This window comes from Mugil cephalus, chromosome 5, assembly GCF_022458985.1.
Source record: "Mugil cephalus isolate CIBA_MC_2020 chromosome 5, CIBA_Mcephalus_1.1, whole genome shotgun sequence".
NCBI classification, from domain to species: domain Eukaryota; kingdom Metazoa; phylum Chordata; class Actinopteri; order Mugiliformes; family Mugilidae; genus Mugil; species Mugil cephalus.
This window is the reverse complement of record NC_061774.1, coordinates 9,954,906-9,974,813: the sequence shown is the minus strand read 5'-3', so window position 1 is coordinate 9,974,813 and position 19,908 is coordinate 9,954,906. Positions and strand designations below refer to the sequence as shown.

General features: G+C 42.2%; 1 protein-coding gene across 1 annotated transcript; it reads left to right on the top strand.

Annotated features, from left to right (window-relative positions):
- The first annotated feature begins 78 nt into the window (after positions 1–78).
- Positions 79–19,628, top strand: LOC125008549 (phospholipase A and acyltransferase 3-like). The gene is made up of 7 exons (XM_047585835.1): positions 79–128; positions 6,813–6,918; positions 7,015–7,166; positions 8,622–8,634; positions 8,730–8,794; positions 9,958–10,058; positions 19,531–19,628. Exons 1-7 carry the CDS (start codon positions 84–86, stop codon positions 19,553–19,555), a joined length of 507 nt encoding a protein of 168 aa, XP_047441791.1. The 5' UTR covers positions 79–83; the 3' UTR covers positions 19,556–19,628.
- The last annotated feature ends 280 nt before the right edge of the window (positions 19,629–19,908 follow it).

The following is a 19,908-nucleotide window of genomic DNA, read 5'->3' as shown; positions in this document are numbered from 1 at the left end:
GCGACAGACATGAGAAATGAGGTATATAAAGCGTGCTAATATCTGGCTGATTAATTCAATTATTTATTCCTGCAGACGGTGCCATGGGGAATCTGATTAGCCAAAACAATGAGACGCTCAGGAAACTGGTTCGAGTATAATTTTATTCATTTACATTGTTGTTGGCAAAATTGAGATCCTGTTCTATACCACTTAGTCCATGGGCCAGAGCCCAAAATTTCACTATTCGGTATCAGTCAAAGGGACGAAGGCTACCTATATTTTTTGGATAGATATATGTCTGTAGATAATTTTTTTGTATGATAGCCTTTCCAGGTGAGTAGCTAAATATTGGATCAGCTCATGAAGTTAACCACCCCCTAAGGAAAACTGTGTGTTAGACGCATGTGCATGATCTGTTTTACCCTCATGATTAGGACTTTTCTCAATGTTAAATAATATTGTGTTTGGTAACATTTTAAAGGGGACCTTCTAAGCTTCCATTTAAACCCAGTTGTGAACCTGTCTGATAAATATGGAGGTCACTGCAGCTCATCAAACCATCAAAAGCATACATTTTTTCACATTTTACGCCTAAACTATGTTCTTTCTTTTATTCCTGTAGGACATAGGAACATCAGAAACACAAAACACAAGTACCACAACATTCACCTGACTATAAGGTTTCAGAAAATATATAACATGCCCATATAATTTCATTGTGAGAATTCAAGATGGCGTCGGAGTCCATCTTTACCTATTTTTTAACTTTTGATCGTGACAACGCAGATGGTCATGTAATACCTCTTTTTGTATGTTTACAAGGGCGGGAAGTTCATTTCCAGGGTTATTTTTGAGATACAAGGTCAAATTCAAGGTCACTTGAAGGTCAAAGGTCAAATTTGGAATTATACTGTGCTCCGGTTAGAAGTAACCCCAGTCCACCACAACAGAAAGAAGCAGAGCCCAGGTAAATATCACTCCACCACTGCTGTTCTATCAATGATCACAATCAAAAACAAACAAAGCAAGGTTTGTTTTACTTCTATGATTATTCTATCAACACATACATTCACTTCAATTACCGTATTTTCCGCACTATAAGGCGCACCTAAAAACCTCCAATTTTCTCAAAAGCTGACAGTGCGCCTTATAATCCGGTGCGCCTTATATATGGACCAATATTGAGCCACAACAGGTCTCGCAACTACAGTAAGCAGCCGCCGACTTCATTTTTTCCCCATAGAAGAAGAAGCGCGCGGTGCATGCTGGGATATATGACTGCGTGAGGCGTGCCGTTTCATTTCCATTTGTGTGTTTATGTAAAGACCCCAAAATGGCTCCTATTAAGAGACACGCTTACGACGCAGAGTTTAAACTCTGGGGCGATCAGTCACGCAGTAGAACACGGGAATAGAGCAGCAGTGAGAGAATTTAACATTAACGAATTAATGGTGTGGAAGTGGAGGAAGTAACAAGATGACCTGCGCCAAGTAAAGAAGACTAAACAGAGTTTCCGAAGGAACAAAGCGAGATGGCCACAGTCATTCATCTCTTCAATGCGATGATGCCAAAGAGCTTTTTCTCCTGCGATAAATAACACCGCTCCGCTGCCCTTCCTCTCGTAACCGATAAACTACTGTATTTTCCGCACTATAAGGCGCACCTAAAAACCTCCAATTTTCTCAAAATCTGACAGTGCGCCTTATAATGCAGTGCGCCTTATATATGAACAAAGTTTTAAAATAGGCCATTCATTGAAGGTGCGCCTTATAATCCAGTGCGCCTTATAGTGCGGAAAATACGGTATATATAATTTGCTTCAGATGTAGTACTGTGGAGTGTGTAAGACTGTTTTAGTGGCTATCTAGCAAGAACTGAAAACTTACACTAACGTTAGCCTTGCTAGCATAATTTTAGCTAGAAAATTATGATGTTTGATGCAGCAAAATTTTGCATTCAGGAATCAGAGTATATCCTAAATATATTTGTAATGTACACCAGCGGTCCCCAACCTTTTTTGCACCATGGACCGGTTTAATGTCTGTCAATATTTTCACGGACCAGCTTTTAAGGTGTGGTGGATAGATTCAGGGCTTTCCACAAGCGCAGCTGACGGCCATATAGCCCACTGCAAAATTAAGTCCAGCCGGTTACTTTAATGACTATTATTTTTATAGCCTCCAAGCTCTAAATAATAATGTTCGATTTTAATAAATTAACGTTCTGACAATAATGTAAAACGGAACCGCATTCATTTACGTTGTGATTCGTGCTGCTTGTAACGATAATCACAAATTACTCTGATCACCGCCAACTTCATTGAACAAGAGAGAGAAACTCATCCGTGTGTGTGTGTGCGCACTCGCACGCTCAGCGGCGTCAGTAGTGTGTCGGCGTCGTTGGTGGGGACAGAGATAATGCTTATTTTTTACCACTTTCACCACCCCGGGCGGCTCGCCTTTGGTGTGCGCCCCTCCCCCTGCACGGAAGAGTGCAGCCAATTGCAGCTAACAACTGTAGCATATGAAGCTACTTGTCACTTTCACACACATCATGTCACTTTCGCATAAATTCTCTTTTGTCTTACAACCAAAAGACATGCATTCATGTGTTGACTGTCCTGGCATATAACCACCGAATGCCTGGCCACCTGAGGTCAAACCAGAAACAGTGTCCGACCATTCCAGCATCTCTCGCTGTGTTCCTGTGCTATCTACTCACAGGCTCTAATCATCCTGTTCATGCAGCCCAGAGAGTTAAGCGACTTCTGCAATCATTTGGCCAAGACGTAGTATATGCAGTTACATGTGGAAAAATCAAGCCTTCTAAGCACATTGTTCTGCCATTCAGTGTCACGTCATTAACAGGCAGTGTGGAGTTGATAAACATCCTCAACCGACTTGGGCACAGTGTATCCTATTCCCAGATGGCAGAGATTTACACTGCCTTGTGTTTTCAGAAGCTCTCGTCATCAGGGAGAGATATGGCCTTACCAGGTAACATCCATCCAAGAATATTTACAACTTTAGCCTGGGACAATATTGATTGTCTGGAAGAAACCATCAGTGGTGAGGGAACATCTCATAGAGTCAATGGGATTGCTGTGCAAGCAAAGCGAGTTAACCAAGTTCCTGTCCAACCCATGGCCAGTGTTGCCAAAACAAAGAAATGAAGAATTGATGCACCCCTGCCAATGCTGCCAACTTACAATGCCGGACAATGAGTGGGGCCACCACAAAGCAAAAGTACACATGTTGATACTGCTGCCAATACTCATCTTGCCAGAAACAAGAACACCAGTCAGTCAGCAGTTGGACTGGCTTCAACATCCTGACTCGAGGCGACATAATTGTCATCCCTGACAATGTAGGCTACCTGCCTACCATCAATGTTCCAGCAACACAAATGTCTACGGTCAATGAAGTGCTCAACCAGTCACTGAGCATCATGCAAGATTTAAGCCTAAAAGAGATTGTCTGTGTATGTGACCAAGCCCTGTATGTGAAGGCTGCTGAGATCACATGGAAACATCACAACAAGTTTCAGAACATCAAGGCTTGGGGTATTCCACACCATCTGCATACTGATGGCAATATTGGAAAATGTTTCCAAGATGCTGGACTCCGAGACCTCAGCATTGAGTCTGGTGTGGTTGCAGAAGGCTCAGTTTCCGGTGTTATGGATACACAAGCTCCTGTATGAGGCTCTCATGCGACTGACATGGAATGGGTTCCTGTCTTGGTTGGAGGCAACTGACATGAATGACCTGGTTCACCTGGAATAGACGCTGAAAACAACTGACTGTCTTGGGAACAACGTCTCCCAAGACACTTTGAAGGAGGTTCTCCACAGCAGCTCTTGCACACGCATCATGGAACTGTTTGAAGTGTACCGCAAGTTCCTCAGAGATGGAAACGGCAGCCTCTCATCCTTCTGGATGTCCTATTTGGACATCGTTGAAATCTTGTTGGGGCTCATCCGAGCGTCTAGAGAGGGAGACTGGATGCTTCACCTGGGAAGTATTCGTGCAATGATCCCCTGGTGTTTTGCATATGATAGAATGAATTATGCACGGTACCTTCCATATTACTACACCCAGATGTGTCAGCTTCCCACCACACACCCAGATGTATAAATGGGGGCTTCTCAGTTCAACTGACCTCCACAAATCCTTTTGGTCGAATCCCTGTTGACCAAGCCATAGAAGAAATGGTGAACAAAGACACCCAGACCGCTGGAGGGACAAAGGGGTTCAGCTTGAAGCCAGGAACTCCGAGTAAATATTATTTAACAGCTGAGTACAGAAGCATGTACCTCAGACAGCTGAGAGACCTGACAGGCCAAAGCATGTCCAAACTATCCCATCCAGATCTACAAGGTCCAAGGATTCAAAAAGATGAGGCAGATGTCCAGTCTCTCATTGATGTTATGGAGAACAACTGGCTCAATCCTTTGTCCCCTGATGAGTCTGATCTGGTTAGCCTGTCCACTGGCTTCTTGGCTCCACCTGATGTAACCAGGGATCTCTTGAGAGCTCATGAGATCGGGGAGGAGGCCTACCAGGTTTTTAAGCAAACCAGGTAAGATAAGACCTCCTCTTCAAAATTCTATGACAGGATGACCAAGCAAAGTCTGAAAACATTCTCCAAGGTCAGCAAAAAGACATCTCATGTTATGAAAGGAAAAGATGTGGTTCTTGAGGCAGATAGAAACCTTTTCAGCCACATGATCCTGGTGGCTGAACACAGGAAGGTGAACATGAAAGATGCCCTTGCCCACCCACTGGGTCCTCTGCCATGGCCACTGGCAAATGCTGATGGATCTCTGCGAAAAAAAAACAAGGCTGCACTTGCCAGAGAGCCGGAAAAGAATGCGTCTCCTGCTGAACAGATCCCAACACCATCTACAGCTATCATTGATGGGATGAGCCTGGTCCAAAAACTCAATGGCAACAACAAGACCTTTGCACAGATTGCAAAGTCAACCTTCACCTATGTTCTTCATGAGGGAGCAGAGAGTGAAAGGATTGATGTGTTTTTTGATGTCTACCGCCAGATTTCGATCAAAAACACTGAACGACTAAACCGGGATAGAGATATCACTCTCCAGTACAAGAACCTCACAAGTGGACATCACATACAGCAGTGGAGAACATTCCTTTGCAGTCCCTCAAACAAGGCCAGTCTCATCAAGTTTCTGGTAGAAGAGTGGAGACGCCCATGATATAGAGAAATGCTGCATGACAAGGTGTTGTACATGACCTGTGAGGAAACCTGCTACATGATGAGTGTGAGGAAGTATCAGAGCTGTACTCAACACAAGAAGAGGCTGACACTCGCCTACTACATCATGCACTGGATGCAGCAAACACAGGCTCAAAAGCAGTGATACTGTCAGTGCATTTGCTGGTCGAGGGAAGCTGAATGCCCTGAAGATGGCAACAAAGGACACTATCTGCCAAGAGACTTTAGGTCGACTGGGGCAATCATGGGACATTAATGATGATCTGTTTGAAAAAATCGAATTGGTCACCTGCCACATGTATGCTGCTACAAGCAACACTGGTGAGGTCAACCAACTGCGCTATCAACTTTTCACCACCAAAAGGGGAAAAGTTGAGTCCCACCAGTTGCCACCCTGTAGAGACTGCCTCTATATACATGCTTAACGAGCAAACTACCAAGCAGCTGTCTGCAGGCTGACCCAGTGGTGCCGAGCCCCACTGGACATGGATGGACTGATGATGATGGCAAGCTGGTCATAGATTGAATGCACTCCCCGCCTGCACCAGATGTGGTCTTGGAACTATTGACATTCAAGTGTGTTCATTCATGCCCAATGCCGAGCTGCACATGCCTGTCAAATGGTCTGACATGCACAAACATATGCAGGTTACAGACCTGTAGTAACCAAAAACTGCACGAAGATCCAGAGCCTCATTTTGAAGTAGGGGGGTCAGATGACGAGAGTGACACAGTGTGGTGATGGACTTGGTTTGGGATAGTTATGTTATAGTTATGCTGATGTTAATATTGTTCAAATTATTAAAATATTTTATTTTTTGAATCATATTCTTGTTTCCTATTTTATTGTGATATTACTTATTTATTAGCGTAGATGTTCATTGTGTATTTTAACAAATGTAACCTATAGAGACCACTGTGTGACCCACTGTGTGTATTTTGTAAAAAGAGACTTTGAAAAACTTCAGGCTCACAGTCACTTCTCACAATTTTATAATATGGATATATTATACATTTTCCAAAGTTAATTGGCTGATAGTTAATGATGTGCCATTAATCATATCAAATTTGACCTTCAAGTGACCTTGAATTTGACCTTGTATCTCAAAAATAACCCTGGAAATGAACTTCCCGCCCTTGTAAACATACAAAAAGAGGTATTACATGACCATCTGCGTTGTCACGATCAAAAGTTAAAAAATGGGTAAAGATGGACTCCGACGCCATCTTGAATTCTCACAATGAAATTATATGGGCATGTTATATATTTTCTGAAACCTTATAGTCAGGTGAATGTTGTGGTACTTGTGTTTTGTGTTTCTGATGTTCCTATGTCCTACAGGAATAAAAGAAAGAACATAGTTTAGGCGTAAAATGTGAAAAAATGTATGCTTTTGATGGTTTGATGAGCTGCAGTGACCTCCATATTTATCAGACAGGTTCACAACTGGGTTTAAATGGAAGCTTAGAAGGTATCCAAAAAATATATGTAGCCTTCGTCCCTTTGACTGATACCAAAATCCGGTCTGGCCCATGGACTAACTGTAACTGCTAGTGTAACTTATTTTTTTCTGTCTTCTAATTAAGCGTGAGAATCCGAAACCTGGGGACTTGATTGAATTTTCCCGCGGCTTCTATAAGCACTGGGGCCTGTACATCGGTGACGGCTTTGTTGTTCACGTAACACTTAACTGTAAGTCAAAATCTATATGGGGTTTTAAGATCAGAATATCGTAATGTGGTTAATATACATTTGTTCAGACAAAACTGAGTTTATTTGTTACGACAGCCCCCAGTCGTAACATCCCAGCTAAGGCCGTGGTGAAGAAAGAGCACCTGTGGGACGTGAGTGGAAGCGGCCAGTGGAAAATCAACAACATCCTGGACAAGAAGTATTATCCACACTCAGCTCAAGACATTGGGAGAGCGGCCTGTCAGAAGGTGGGCGAGGAGTGGCCTTATCATCTCTTAACTGTTGTATGGTGTTCATATTGTTGCTACTCAGCCAGTGTTTGTGGGTCTGGTCGACCCGTCCCATTTTATGGTTTTTAATGCCTCACAATCAAACACTTACGTTGAAATACTCAACAGATACAGTTACTTCATCCCAATTACAAGCAGTATAAACAGTATATATTGTTAATATTTGCCCTTTACCTTTGTTAGATCACATTTATAACTGTTTTTACAAAATCTATTAAAATCAAGATGTGAGTGGAAACAAATATACAAGTGAAGCAATGTTTTTCAAAACTACTGACTTTTATTTCTTTGCACAACACAAGCTGAACACATGAACACATAGAGTAAACATATCAGTCAAGACAACACATCAGCCCCATTGAACACATGGCCTTTGGTCACTAGCCTATACAACACATGAGGGCCAGAGTTTTACTGTGTGTGTGTGTTGCAGATACACTTTTTGCACTTGTGTTTTCTGTCCAATGTTGCACGGAAATTTTCTCCCCCAGTTTCTGCATCCCACATGGATTCTGCGTGTTCCCCTTTGGACCTGAAAACCCCACCAGATAAGATAAGAACCCTGAAGCAGGCATGTAAATGGGTTTGGTCCATTTCCTTCCACCTCTCTACAAAAACACGTCTTCCTTCTAAATTAGTGCAGTCAAGAATAATTTTCTGGATGGAATCTGGGATGAAAAGCTCAAAAGAAGACTTGATGTCCTGTGTGTGAGTAACTGCCATCTGTGTTGGCCCTGGTTGCATCCTTATCACATTGGCAGCCTTGCGGGGTGGCTATTTTCTTGGGCAAGAATACCATTCAATTTCAGAATTTTTTGACATCCATATTTCCTCGCTTGCTCCCTGCTGACTGTTTTGTTCTGGTCCTGTGGCTGGCTGCTGACGGCCTAGTCCTGTGGCTCGTCTTCGTTTTGGAACTGGCTGATGCTCAATCTCATCAACTTCTTCAGAGTCACTGTCAGACTCTGAATTTTAAGAAATGTGATCCTCAAATTCTGAAACCTCTTCTTCTGAATCCTCTCGCTCTACATCATCATCAAAAACTTCTCTCCCTTCCATCTTGGCCATCTTGATCCGTTGTGATAAGAAAACACAAAGCTATATTTCTAGTGTCCCGCCTCCAATTTGTAGCAGATAGAGTGTGAGAAAATAAAGATTCCCGCAAGATAGAGGGTCAAATATGCGGGAAAACGAGAGCAGACGCTTGCATTTTACAAAAATGTTGCAACCTTGTGCGGGAACCGCAGGTGCAGAAACACAAAACTCACATTTACAGTCACTCTCTCTCTCTTTCTCTCTCTCACTCTCTCTCTCACACACACACACACGGACATCTTATATGTAATAGAAATGTGTGGGGGGGTGTACAGTGTGTGGTCATTAAAAATGTATTCTGATATATGTTCTTCACAGAAAATGAGCCAAGGTTAGTGAGTCTGAGTTTGAAAAATTAATTAATTGTATCATTTTTCTTTTAATAAAAAATGAAAACGGGTCCCACAGACCCGCACACCACATAAGGGTTAAAAAGAAACTGCGAACACTTCGTCACTGAGCTGCGCTACGGCCACGCTGAGTCCCAGCAGGTAGGTTCAAGCCCTGTAATAAGGCAACAATAGGGCAACAATAACATTAATAATGAGTATAACTACCACTACTACTAATAATAATAATAATAGTACATGTATCACGAAAATGTGAAATAAATATATTTAAGATAGCACAAATCACACTTCACCACTTTAAAAACTAGTGGGACAGAACACGTGCTGGGTTATTCTAACTGGGTTGCTCGTTAGATCTAATCCAGTGAGTAAAAGTAACCATATTCAGGGATTAAAAATAACCCATACACTGGGTTATCTCATTGCATAACCTTCTTATATATTACATATTATATTCGTATTAATGATTTGCAAGCCTCCTCCTACTTGTCCGTCTTCTTCAGTTGTTTTTAACAAGCAATCACCATAGATTTTTTATTTTTATTTTTATTTTGGTTTTCTTGACTTTTCACTTATATTTTATATTTTAACCTCCTGGCTTTGGCTTTCACCATGGGCTTTATTTCATTCTTTTGCGTGTCCTGTAGATATAGCCATATACCAGAATAGACAATTTTGAAATTTGAAATTTAATTGAATAAAGCATGAGGTTCTGAATACATTTTCCTTTCCACGCAGATATTTTAAAATGGAGACATCCAGTCCATGTTTACAAGATTTGTTTTGCAAAGGGATGGAGTATGTCAGCATGTCTGTATGTCAAGACAGTATGGCACTGCCAATGTGAAAATGCTACTACTACTTGCAGAGTTGTATGATTTAAAAGTTTTTAATAATAATAATAATGTATTGGTTTTATATTGAGCTTTTCTATTTTTAGATGCCCAAAGCGCTTACAATTGTATGTATTATTCATTCACACAGTCACAAGTGGTGGTAAACTACCTCATTAGTCACAGCTGCCCTGGGGCAGGCTGACAGAAACATGGCTGCCTCTGCAGATGCTTAAGGCAGGAAAAGTAGCCCTGGTCATTGCTGCAGCTGCTTTCTGCCTCCTGTAAGAGCTCAGATTGGAGCTTTAAGGTAGATTTCTACATTCACACGCAATCCCAGGAGCATACAAGGTGGCAAGGTGGATTAAGTGTCTTGGTCAAGGATAGGGATAGGAACTAGGGATAGGACATTATGACATCATGACATTATGTTCCTTCAAGGGCTAAAAGATGTTCTCTTTCCCTCTGCAGGTGCGTAAGGCAGGAAAAGGAGCCCTGGTCATTGGCATTGCTGCAGCTGTGGGTCTGGGTTTTCTACCTCCTGTAAGAACTCGGCTTGGAGCTTTCTTAAGGTAGATTTCTACATTTCTACTGGTTTAAATGTGACTGTATTTATGAATACATTAAAGAATTAACATTACATTTTTATATTTTTTAATTACATTTCATAGCTAACCAACAAAATTGATTATTTTTACAATATTGGGTTTGTGTTTGAACTTATATAACAGGAAAACACAACATAGCTACTGTATACACAATATTTTCAGAATTATAAAAATAAGTGAATTGCCATAAACGAATACAAAAAGGCCCATCACATCTAACATCATATTGTAATCAAACTAACGACACTATGGTCACGCTGATCATTGTAATTCAATTATATTATTATAATCAAACATGATCAAACTAAAGGAATTACTATTCGATATATCATGATAATCAATACAACCTTATAATCAAACATGACGTCAAAGTCATTCAGCTTGCATCTTATTAGGGGCTATGGGGCAAGCTTGCTGCTGTAGACTGGATAACAGTTATTGTAACCTAATGTTATCCCGCACGTTTCTTCTTCTTCTTATTATTTTTCCACTTCCTTCCTTAGGGCGAGTTATATATCAAAACGTGCGGCTCGATCGGGATCGGTGTGCTATTACTTTTCTTTCCGAAATAAGAATTACGTCGTGTAAAACTGCGATAAATTTCCCACTGGAAATGAATGGGATGGCCGGAAAAAAAAACACGTAAAAAAGACTGTTTTTCAAAGGTCTACTGCTCATGCATACTTTTACCTACAGACTTCATTTGAACTTTAAAATGTAGACACAAGCCTTGTGTATTGGTGTATTATTTCCTCGTTTTGATAGGTCTTATCATTGTTGATCAATCACTGTTCAATGACCATGATCTTTTTTGAAAAATCTAATTTTAGAGTGCGGAATGTTGGTACTTATAGTGGGAGAACGTGTGTGAAATCGCCCGAAATTTTTCTCTTTCCACGCTCGTCTCGGCCACAATTTACACACTAGACACATGATTTTTTCCACAGTTGTAGACAAACTTGTTGTGTCTCTCACAATGTGCTCAGCAAAGCAGTGAGACGTACAGAATTTAAACTGTGAGCCTCGGTTCGCAGTAAAGTACCTGTCTCCTCTCCATTCACTCCAATGCAAAGATTTTCTGAGAAAAGGAGAAGGGACCTTTGTATTTAATTCGTGAGTGTGTCCAAAATATTTACTCCAGGAGGACAAAAAACATATCAAAGTCTTCAGGAAGGTCTTACGACGCCCACGGTCTGCTTGTTTTTCTGATAGGAGCTACCTTTTTGTCACAGTGAGCCCAAATGTGAGACCAGCGAAAAGGGGGGAAATCTAGCTCTTCTCTGTGTCCCGGCTCCGCGCGCTTCCGTCGTCATTGACGACCACTGTGAGTTGCCACGGCAACCCCTGAGCCGCAGCTCAGACCAGTTCATTCATCAGGGACTCCTCTTGATGTCTCTGCTGTTAATACAGCTGATCCCTGTGTCCCATACATTAATGTCACAACAACACACACCAACACACACACACAGGTAACTTTATGTTATTACAGTTACAAATACACACAGGAAGAGTAGTAGGATACGGAAGAGGCGCGCGAAAGCGCGCATTAATCTCTCACACACAGGCTAACTGTGCTAAATATAGGCTAACTCACAAGCACTCACTCCTCACCCTCACCCACCCACCCACACACACATACACACAGGTAACTTTATGTTATTACAGTTACAGATACACTCAGGAAGAGTAGTAGGATGTACAAACATGCACGCTTTTAATGTCCGTGGATAAGGTTCATACCTTGTACCCATAGGACCACTTTACAGCAAAGTCTCTGATGATGCTCAGACCATATTACCCACTAATAACAGGGATCCCCATTGGGTAGGAAGTGCAAATATGAATACTGCCACTTGTGAGGTTCAAGCGCAATCATTAGTTTACAATGTCACACACATTAAATGCTAATTTACTGAATAGTACGAGTGCCAGTGGAAAGGAGAAAAAGGGGCTGTCATCGTCCAGGTGGATTCTTCAGTCGGCTGAACTGCTCCGCCGTCGGAAGACTCAGGCCAGGCCGGGGCTGCAGGCTCTTTCTACTAGCGTGTGTCATGCTGCCAGTTTTCTCAGGATGGTTCAGCCATAGCTTTCTTAGTGAAAGGGGAGCAAAAGGGGTTAGCACCTCATCTCTCCCTACCTAGTCATTTTCTCCCTGTGGGTGTAGGTAAAGTTGCCCTCTTAACTTAAGACTTACAAATTGTCCATGTCAATCACGTACTGTTGGTCATACTCTGCAGACTTATGTTCTATACCTCTCTTACCATACTTTTGCAGAAACATATGGGTGCTAAATAGCAAATCTGTTCCATGATGGATTGATATCATATTCAATGTATATTTAGTATAAAGGGGCACAATGAACAGATCGTCTTGTGGCCAATACATGAGTTTTAGATTGACGTATTGGTATTGGTCCAAAAGGAAAATCATTTAATATGTCTTGCAAATCTTTCTGCTATTCATGTGCTGTCTGTGATTCAGGTTTTCCTCTTTTTGGTTTACGTTTTGGCATTTTATCTAGTTAGTAAACACTTCTGTGCATTGACTTCCTGTACACCTAACCCAACTCAGTCTACCAGACATTGCTTGTGAACTGCATATGGGTTTTCTTTTCTCACATTGAGTCAGGGTTTGCTTGCACTGGGCTGATCTTACACACGTAAGTGTGGTTGTTTCTGCATTTGATATCTATCCCTCTGCCACAGCTAGTGTACTTCTAGGCTAGGGCACATTCTGTCAGCTCTTCCTCCTCTATTTCTATCTTTGTTTTTTGACTGTGTCGGATGACAAACAGCAGTCCTACTCCCAACAAAAATAGGATTATCCTCCTCTCACTACTCCTGCGACTACTGGGGTGCCATCCCCTCTCAGGAATCCTCTCTGTTTCCAGATGACACCGTGTATGTGACAGACTGCATATGCATACTGTGAATCGGTATAGACATTCAGTGTCTTATCTGCAGCCAGGTTACACGCTGCGGTCAATGCCTTGATATCTGCCAATTGAGCTGAACAAGGCTGTGTTAACTTCATGGTCTATACCTCAGTGAAGGTGTCATCTGGATGAAGTTGTATAATGGTGTAACCAGCATGGTTTCCTGTAGCATCCCTGAAACAAGAACCATCTACAAAAAAGCTTAATTCTGCTGTTATTGGCTGGTTATACAAATCGAGACATGGCTTCAGGAACACTTCTCTTGACTAGATACAGTCATGTGGCATGCCTTCTACAGGCAACACCATACGTGTGGCATGTTCACAGTGGCACATTGCTGGATGGTTAATTCTGGGGCTGAGAGGAATACCTCATAGCCTGTTTTCCTAGCCTGTGTCAATACGAACCTAGGACTAGTGATCAATGCATGTAGTTGATGGGATGTGTATAACGTAGCTGGATGGCCCATAGTAATGCTTGATGCTTTTGGGTATGCAAAGGCAGCTGCTGCCAGACCCTGGTAACAGGGTGGAAGGCCTGTTTCTATGTTATCTAGTTTCGTACTGTAATATGCTAATAGTTGCTTACCCGTGGGTGTGTCTTGCATTAATACTGCACATGCATAGCCCACTCTTTCTGCAACATATAGATCAAACATGTTAGCATAGATGGGGTTTCCTAGTGCAGGTGCTTTCTGCATGTCCTGCTTTAAGGCCTGGAAGGCACCCTCAGCCTCTGCAGTCCACTGTAGTTCAGTTGAACCATTGGTTTGTCCTGCATCATGAATCAGGCCACGTAATGGGGCTGTTTTAATAGCATAATCACAGATCCACAGTCGACTGAATCCATCCCCAGAACATATGCGCCACCGTTTGCGGTTTGGGAGCTTTTGCAATAGCCTCTATCTGTGATGAAGCTATTGCTCGCTTGCTGCCACATCAGCTGTCTGCCGAGGTAGTCAACCTGTGTTTGAAAGAACTGTAGTTTTTCTTTACTCATCTTATGTCCCCCTTTTTCCAGTGCCATCAGGACTGTGTGCGAGTCTTGCATGCACAACTCACTAGTAGGACTGCATATTAGTAAGTCATCTACATATTGTAATACTGTGCTTGCCACCTCTAAGTGCTGTAGGTCATTTGCCAACACCCTATTGAATATTGATGGACTCTCCACATAGCCTTGTGCGAGACGTGTGTAGGTGTATTGTTGTCCTTCATATGTGAATGCAAATAAATGTGAATCTTAGTGTAATGGTACACTAAACAATGCGGCATCTATACCTGCTATTTGGTGTGGTTTGAGTGGATATTGTTTCTTGTATGGTAACATATGTACTGGTTTATCTTAATGTAAACTGGCTGTGCTGACCTGACTAACCCTACATCCGTTTTATGCTGAGACCATAATCTATGTGGTATTTGAGCTAACAGCATTACATGCTCTTCTGACAGCGGCATTTGAGCAGGACATCTCCGACTTAACAGCACGTGAACTCCTGTTCCTTCATCATACGTTCTCAGAGAGATTTTTAGAAATTGTCCATCAGTAGATGCTTGCACATAAATATTCTGAGTTGGTTTCCAGTCTTTCACTTGTTGAGCTGTCTTTATCATGGGACCTAGGTCACGTGACTCCCTTCCCTATCATCATCAAGGTGACGGCGGGACTCCACCCCACCCAGTCAGGCACCTGGAACCATGGAGTTTTCCACTGCACAAATCTTTCTAGCATTCTTGATAGTCTGTACGTTGCTGAGTTTCATCATACGTCATTGTGCAGTGAAATGGAAGTTGAGGTTTGTGTGCAGTGGGCAGTTCTTTCAATACCCACTCTTTCCACAGTTTCCAGTGATGCATCAACTCTGAATTAGGAGGCCACTGGATCCAATATACTGCAGGCTGCACAAGGGTGGCTGGTTTTTCATTGTCTTTTAAGTCTTGAACTGTCATCATGCCAAAAGCATGCTCCCTTTTGAGGTCCAGTGTAAGGCCTTTGTGTGTGCAGATGATTGTCACTTTTAGTGGGCACAGGATGTCTCATCTATGTGGTCGTCTGGGTGGTCAGCCAGTTCATCCAGAGACAGCGGGAATTCATCCAGTCCACTTCTCTCTGTTCGCATGGTTCCCGTTAGCTCTAGACTCACTATTTGTGGGAGTTGTGACTGTCCTTCCATTATACGGCGCTGGGTCCTTTCACAAGCTTGTGTTAACTCTTTTTACAGGTGTTTTGTTCATATAAGGCATGAAATGCCTCCAGTTCTGGTTGCATTCTGTCCGTGCATTCCTTCCTTTTTTCTTCAACAGAGGTAAGACTGGCATTGCTGCCTGCTGGACTGCTGGTTGCACATTCTCGATGTGGATTGCATTCCATCTTCAGGCCACAGTTACTTCCTTCCCACAAGTTCAGTGTGTGTGTGTGTGCAAATCTGTTTTCTTTTCCTGCTGGGGGTTCAGTGACTCTGGTTGCAGGGAATATCGTGAACGCTGGTGGTACATTTCTTCATCCACTAGGCGGCTTCGAAGTATTCCTGCCTCACAGTGTTGAGTGTTCCAGTGTATTGCAAACTTTCCTGTCAGTTCTCCTTCTTTAGTTCAGGGGCCACTGCTTCACTTGTGCTGGCTCCGCAAGAGCCGAGTAAGGAGGGGGTCTGCTCATCTCTATTGGTGCAGTAGGCGTAGTCTGTTGCTCAGCTCCTCCTTTGTCTCCTCCTCCTGGGGCAGGCATCTGTCTAGATTCGATTCAGTCTCCTTACAGCATGCAGTGTCAAAGGTCCTCCTCTCAGATTAACCGCAGAACACCTGATGTTCTCTTGTGCCATTTATTCACGCATCGTCTAATCTTTTTAACATGATCTGGATATCTATCTTATCAGCTAGTCCACTGGGGTCATCAGCCCCTCTCCTTTTACCATTCTAGTCCCCATAACTCCTTGTTTAACACTTTCACTTGCCTCCTAATTTCTGGCTGTCCCTCTTGTCTTGTTCTTATTAAAACTAGTATTTTACGTACAGTGGTGGTCTGTTTAAGTCTAAGTGTCCTAGTAGGGTTGTACTTCAAGTCCTCACCTCCGCCCTCGACTGGAGTTTTAGTAAGGTGTCCAAATTTAACTATTTCCCATTCTATTTTTCTGGGAACGGTCTGTATCTGCAACCATGGATCTACGTCCCCCCTTTGTCTCCCAGCTATGGTTAGGTTCTCAGGAATCCCCCGATAGGGTCGCAGATGCAGTATTATTATGCTGGATTGCAACCTCCCACGGTAGTGCTAGAAGCTCCTCTTTAGTCTGAGTTAAGTTTACAATTTTTCGTAATAAGCTACAATTTTTGATTAATCTCTTGTTCAGTCTGCCAATGCTGTATGCCATCCTCATCTCTATATGTCCGTTCCAGCCGAAAGTGTGCTCTGATGCCTTTCGTCTCACAATGTCCTCCTTGCTCAAAGTGATCAGAGGTTAATATTTCGTCCTCACTCTCACTCCCTTATCTATGTGTTTATTATTCTACTAACGCTATCTGCAAAATTCTAAAAAAAATGTTTTTTTTTCCTCTTTTCTACTCTTCATCAATATGCCCTCGCTTCTTAACCTGGCAAAACTTCTACCACCAGCTCATTCAACCCAGCAAAACCCTTAACACCCACTCAACACTTTACTCAGGCAATTAGTCGTGGTGGTATCAACAGATTGATCACACCGCAACACTCTGGCGGTGTAAATGCTACCAAATCGTATCGCACACCTCTGGTGATATTTATCCTGCCTCACTCTGGACAGGATCCTGCCTCAAACCGGACAGGGCGCACTTTATCTCTTAACCCCCACTGGGGCAATGTCTGCAGACACCCTCTTCTCTAAGACAAGACATACAACTGTGCATGTTTTAAGCTGGTACCAGATTATTATGCAACAACCCCTATAAAATGTGAGTGTTAAACGCATTTGACCTCCTGGGACCATTTCCCAACTTCAAACGGTTATCAGGATATGCTCTGTCCTTCTCAGCTACACCTGATTTATTACTAGTCTAGTCAACCCTCCAGCAAACACCAGCACTGCCATCAGCCAGCGTGCAATGCATACATTGAGCAATAAGTTATCACACTCATTCACGGGCTTGCTGAGGCATTTGTAACACACACAGACAGTAAGACAGACAAACATATAACACGGGTTTACACTCTGCTTCTCTGAGTGCCTCCCACGTCTTTAGTAATTTTGAAAGGGTTAGGTTCAGAAAGAGCAGATAATTTTTTGACGAGATTTGATCTCACTTGGGCGGACCACTTTCTCTCCACAAACACCACTTATTCAAATTTGCAGATTTTTTAAAAAGGCTCTGCTTACCTTTTTATTTTTTTATTTATTTTATTTATTTATTTTTTTTTTGGCGCCAGTGGTGTCTGTGAAGTCCTCCTGGTGGCGATCCTTCTCATCTGATCTTTGCCCTCCTGGCTGATGGCTTGCCAATAAATGTGGCAAATTATTCCGAAATAGGAGACCCTTGTAAAACTTAGTCCTTGAAAGATGTTCAATTCAGCCTGAAGATAACTTCTCTTCGGAGTCTCAGAAAAATCATCAGGTCTAGGTCCAGAGCATCAGAGTGATCTTTATTGCCGGCAAAAAAGGAGAGCAGCATCACAGGACAAAAACTGGTCACCATGACCCCACTCTGAGGTGCGAGGGCTACTGTCCTCATCTTTTATACCTTTGGGACGTCACAAGTCACATCCTTGTCCATCCCCTACATGGGGCACACCCTCACCAGCCCCTTATTTTAACCAATCATACCCTTTGAAATTGTCTTCATCACTGTTGATGAGCCACATGGATGCCAGATGTGCCACATGGCTCTGGAGCATCGTGATCTACTCCAAATATCTTTCCTATTTTTTCCTCAGGTTCAAACATCTGCATTTATCAGTAGTTTTGGAATCTCCCTAGGCTCCCAGTTTCACAAGGTTACTCCCGTTCATTTTACACCTTTGTCTTCCAGTCCACTCTTTAGCTCAATTTCTTTAAAATAATCAAATTTATTGCAAACAAGCAAAATTTTACCAAGTGTAATAAGTGCAACTATCTTCTACATACACACGTGCTCTTGTGAGGAATACAGTAGATATACTTTTGGTTCCAGGGCTCTCCCTTTGTGTTCTAGTAGCATATACCTGGTGAAGGCCCACCACATCAAACATCATATTGTAATCAAATTAATGACACTATGGTCATGCTGATCATTGTAATTCAATTATATTATTATAATCAAACATGCAATCGAAGTCATTCAGCTTGCATCTTATTCATTTACCTTCTTTTTAGCACATCACAGACTTTAAAATTATACTACAACATCACCAATTAAACAAAGTTTTCACGCCATCCACATAATTTGGAGCCATAGTTTGCACCCATAGCGGGCATATAATCTGTTTTGGACATTGGGCAGGGAAGGGTCCTCAGGGCATTGTACATCACTGGTGTTGCAGTGTGTGATGCATTTAATGCCTTTCCACATGCTGTGGATCCTGGGAGGAGAAGTGACCCTAGATCTTGGGGGCATATGTGGCTTTGGCTCTCTTTACTCCTGTGGTCAGCTCACTCCTTGCCCTCCTTAGTGAATGTGAGTCACCAACCCTGAAAGCAGCATCCTTGATTTTCAGCAGAGAATGGAATTCTGCGTTCAGCCAGGGCAATAATTCTGTTATGTTGAACACATCAAGTAGTAGTTTGTCTGCTGCAGCTGCATGTTTCGTTTATTCACAGTACATCTGTCCAGACGCACTGAGAAAATATTTGCAGAGGTCCCTGTAAGCTCCTGCAGAGAGGTGCTTCATTATTATCCTGATCCACTGCAGTTTGCATAAAGGAGAAGGGTGGATGCCATCCTTTATCGGTTCCAATTGGACACTGCTGTGGGGATCATGTTTATTGACTTTTCCAGAACATTCAACACCTTCCAGACCCTGTTACTGACACGCTGGGACTGGAGGTCAGGAATTATCCCACAGGGGACTGTGTTCTCCCCTGTGTTATTAACCTGTACACCTTGGACTTAGAGCGTAGAGTAGACTCATGTCACATGCAGAAGTTCTCAGGTGACACTGCAATTGTGAGGTATATCATGATGGACAGGAGGAGAGACAGAGAAGAAAGGAACCACCACCTTCATTTACAATCGTGTGTGCATCCATGACTTTTAAAACAAGTCTTTGTACAGTTACAAAATCAAACATCCATGAATGCAATTAATGGTTTTTTAATTTAGTCAGAAGTTTTCATTTCCATCTCTTTACTAAAGACCACAACATTATTTCAAAACGACACAATGATCTCTATTAATTGTGTCATTTTGAAAGAATGACAGAGTTAAAGAAAAAAACAGCTAAATGTTGATATTAAATAATTTTAACTCTAACAGGCCATGAACTAACATAAAACAAACTGTTTGAGAATTAAAACTTGTTGATGTTTGATGAGATGTCTTACAGTGTCTTCTCTTGTTTTAGAACTCTGCATATCAAGGGCCGATGAAGTACCCGGAGAGAACCCCAGAGAACATGCAAACTCCACCCAGAAAAATAAATAAATAAATGTATACACTTCATGATTGAGTGGATTTTGTTTTTGTGTACATAAGAAGAAATTTAATGTATCAATCTAGGACAATGAGAACCAACTGACATAGGTTTATTAATATTTATATTTGTGGAGATTTACTGTTACTGATTCAATTCATAGCAATGGTGACAGGCCTACTATCAGAAGGTCACACTAAAGCAATAAACAAACAACAGTTATAAAAATGAAAACAGTCATCTAAGACATTTCAGGTATCTCCTCATTGCCACTCTTATGTTTCACCCTGGCTTCCCCATTGAAAAATT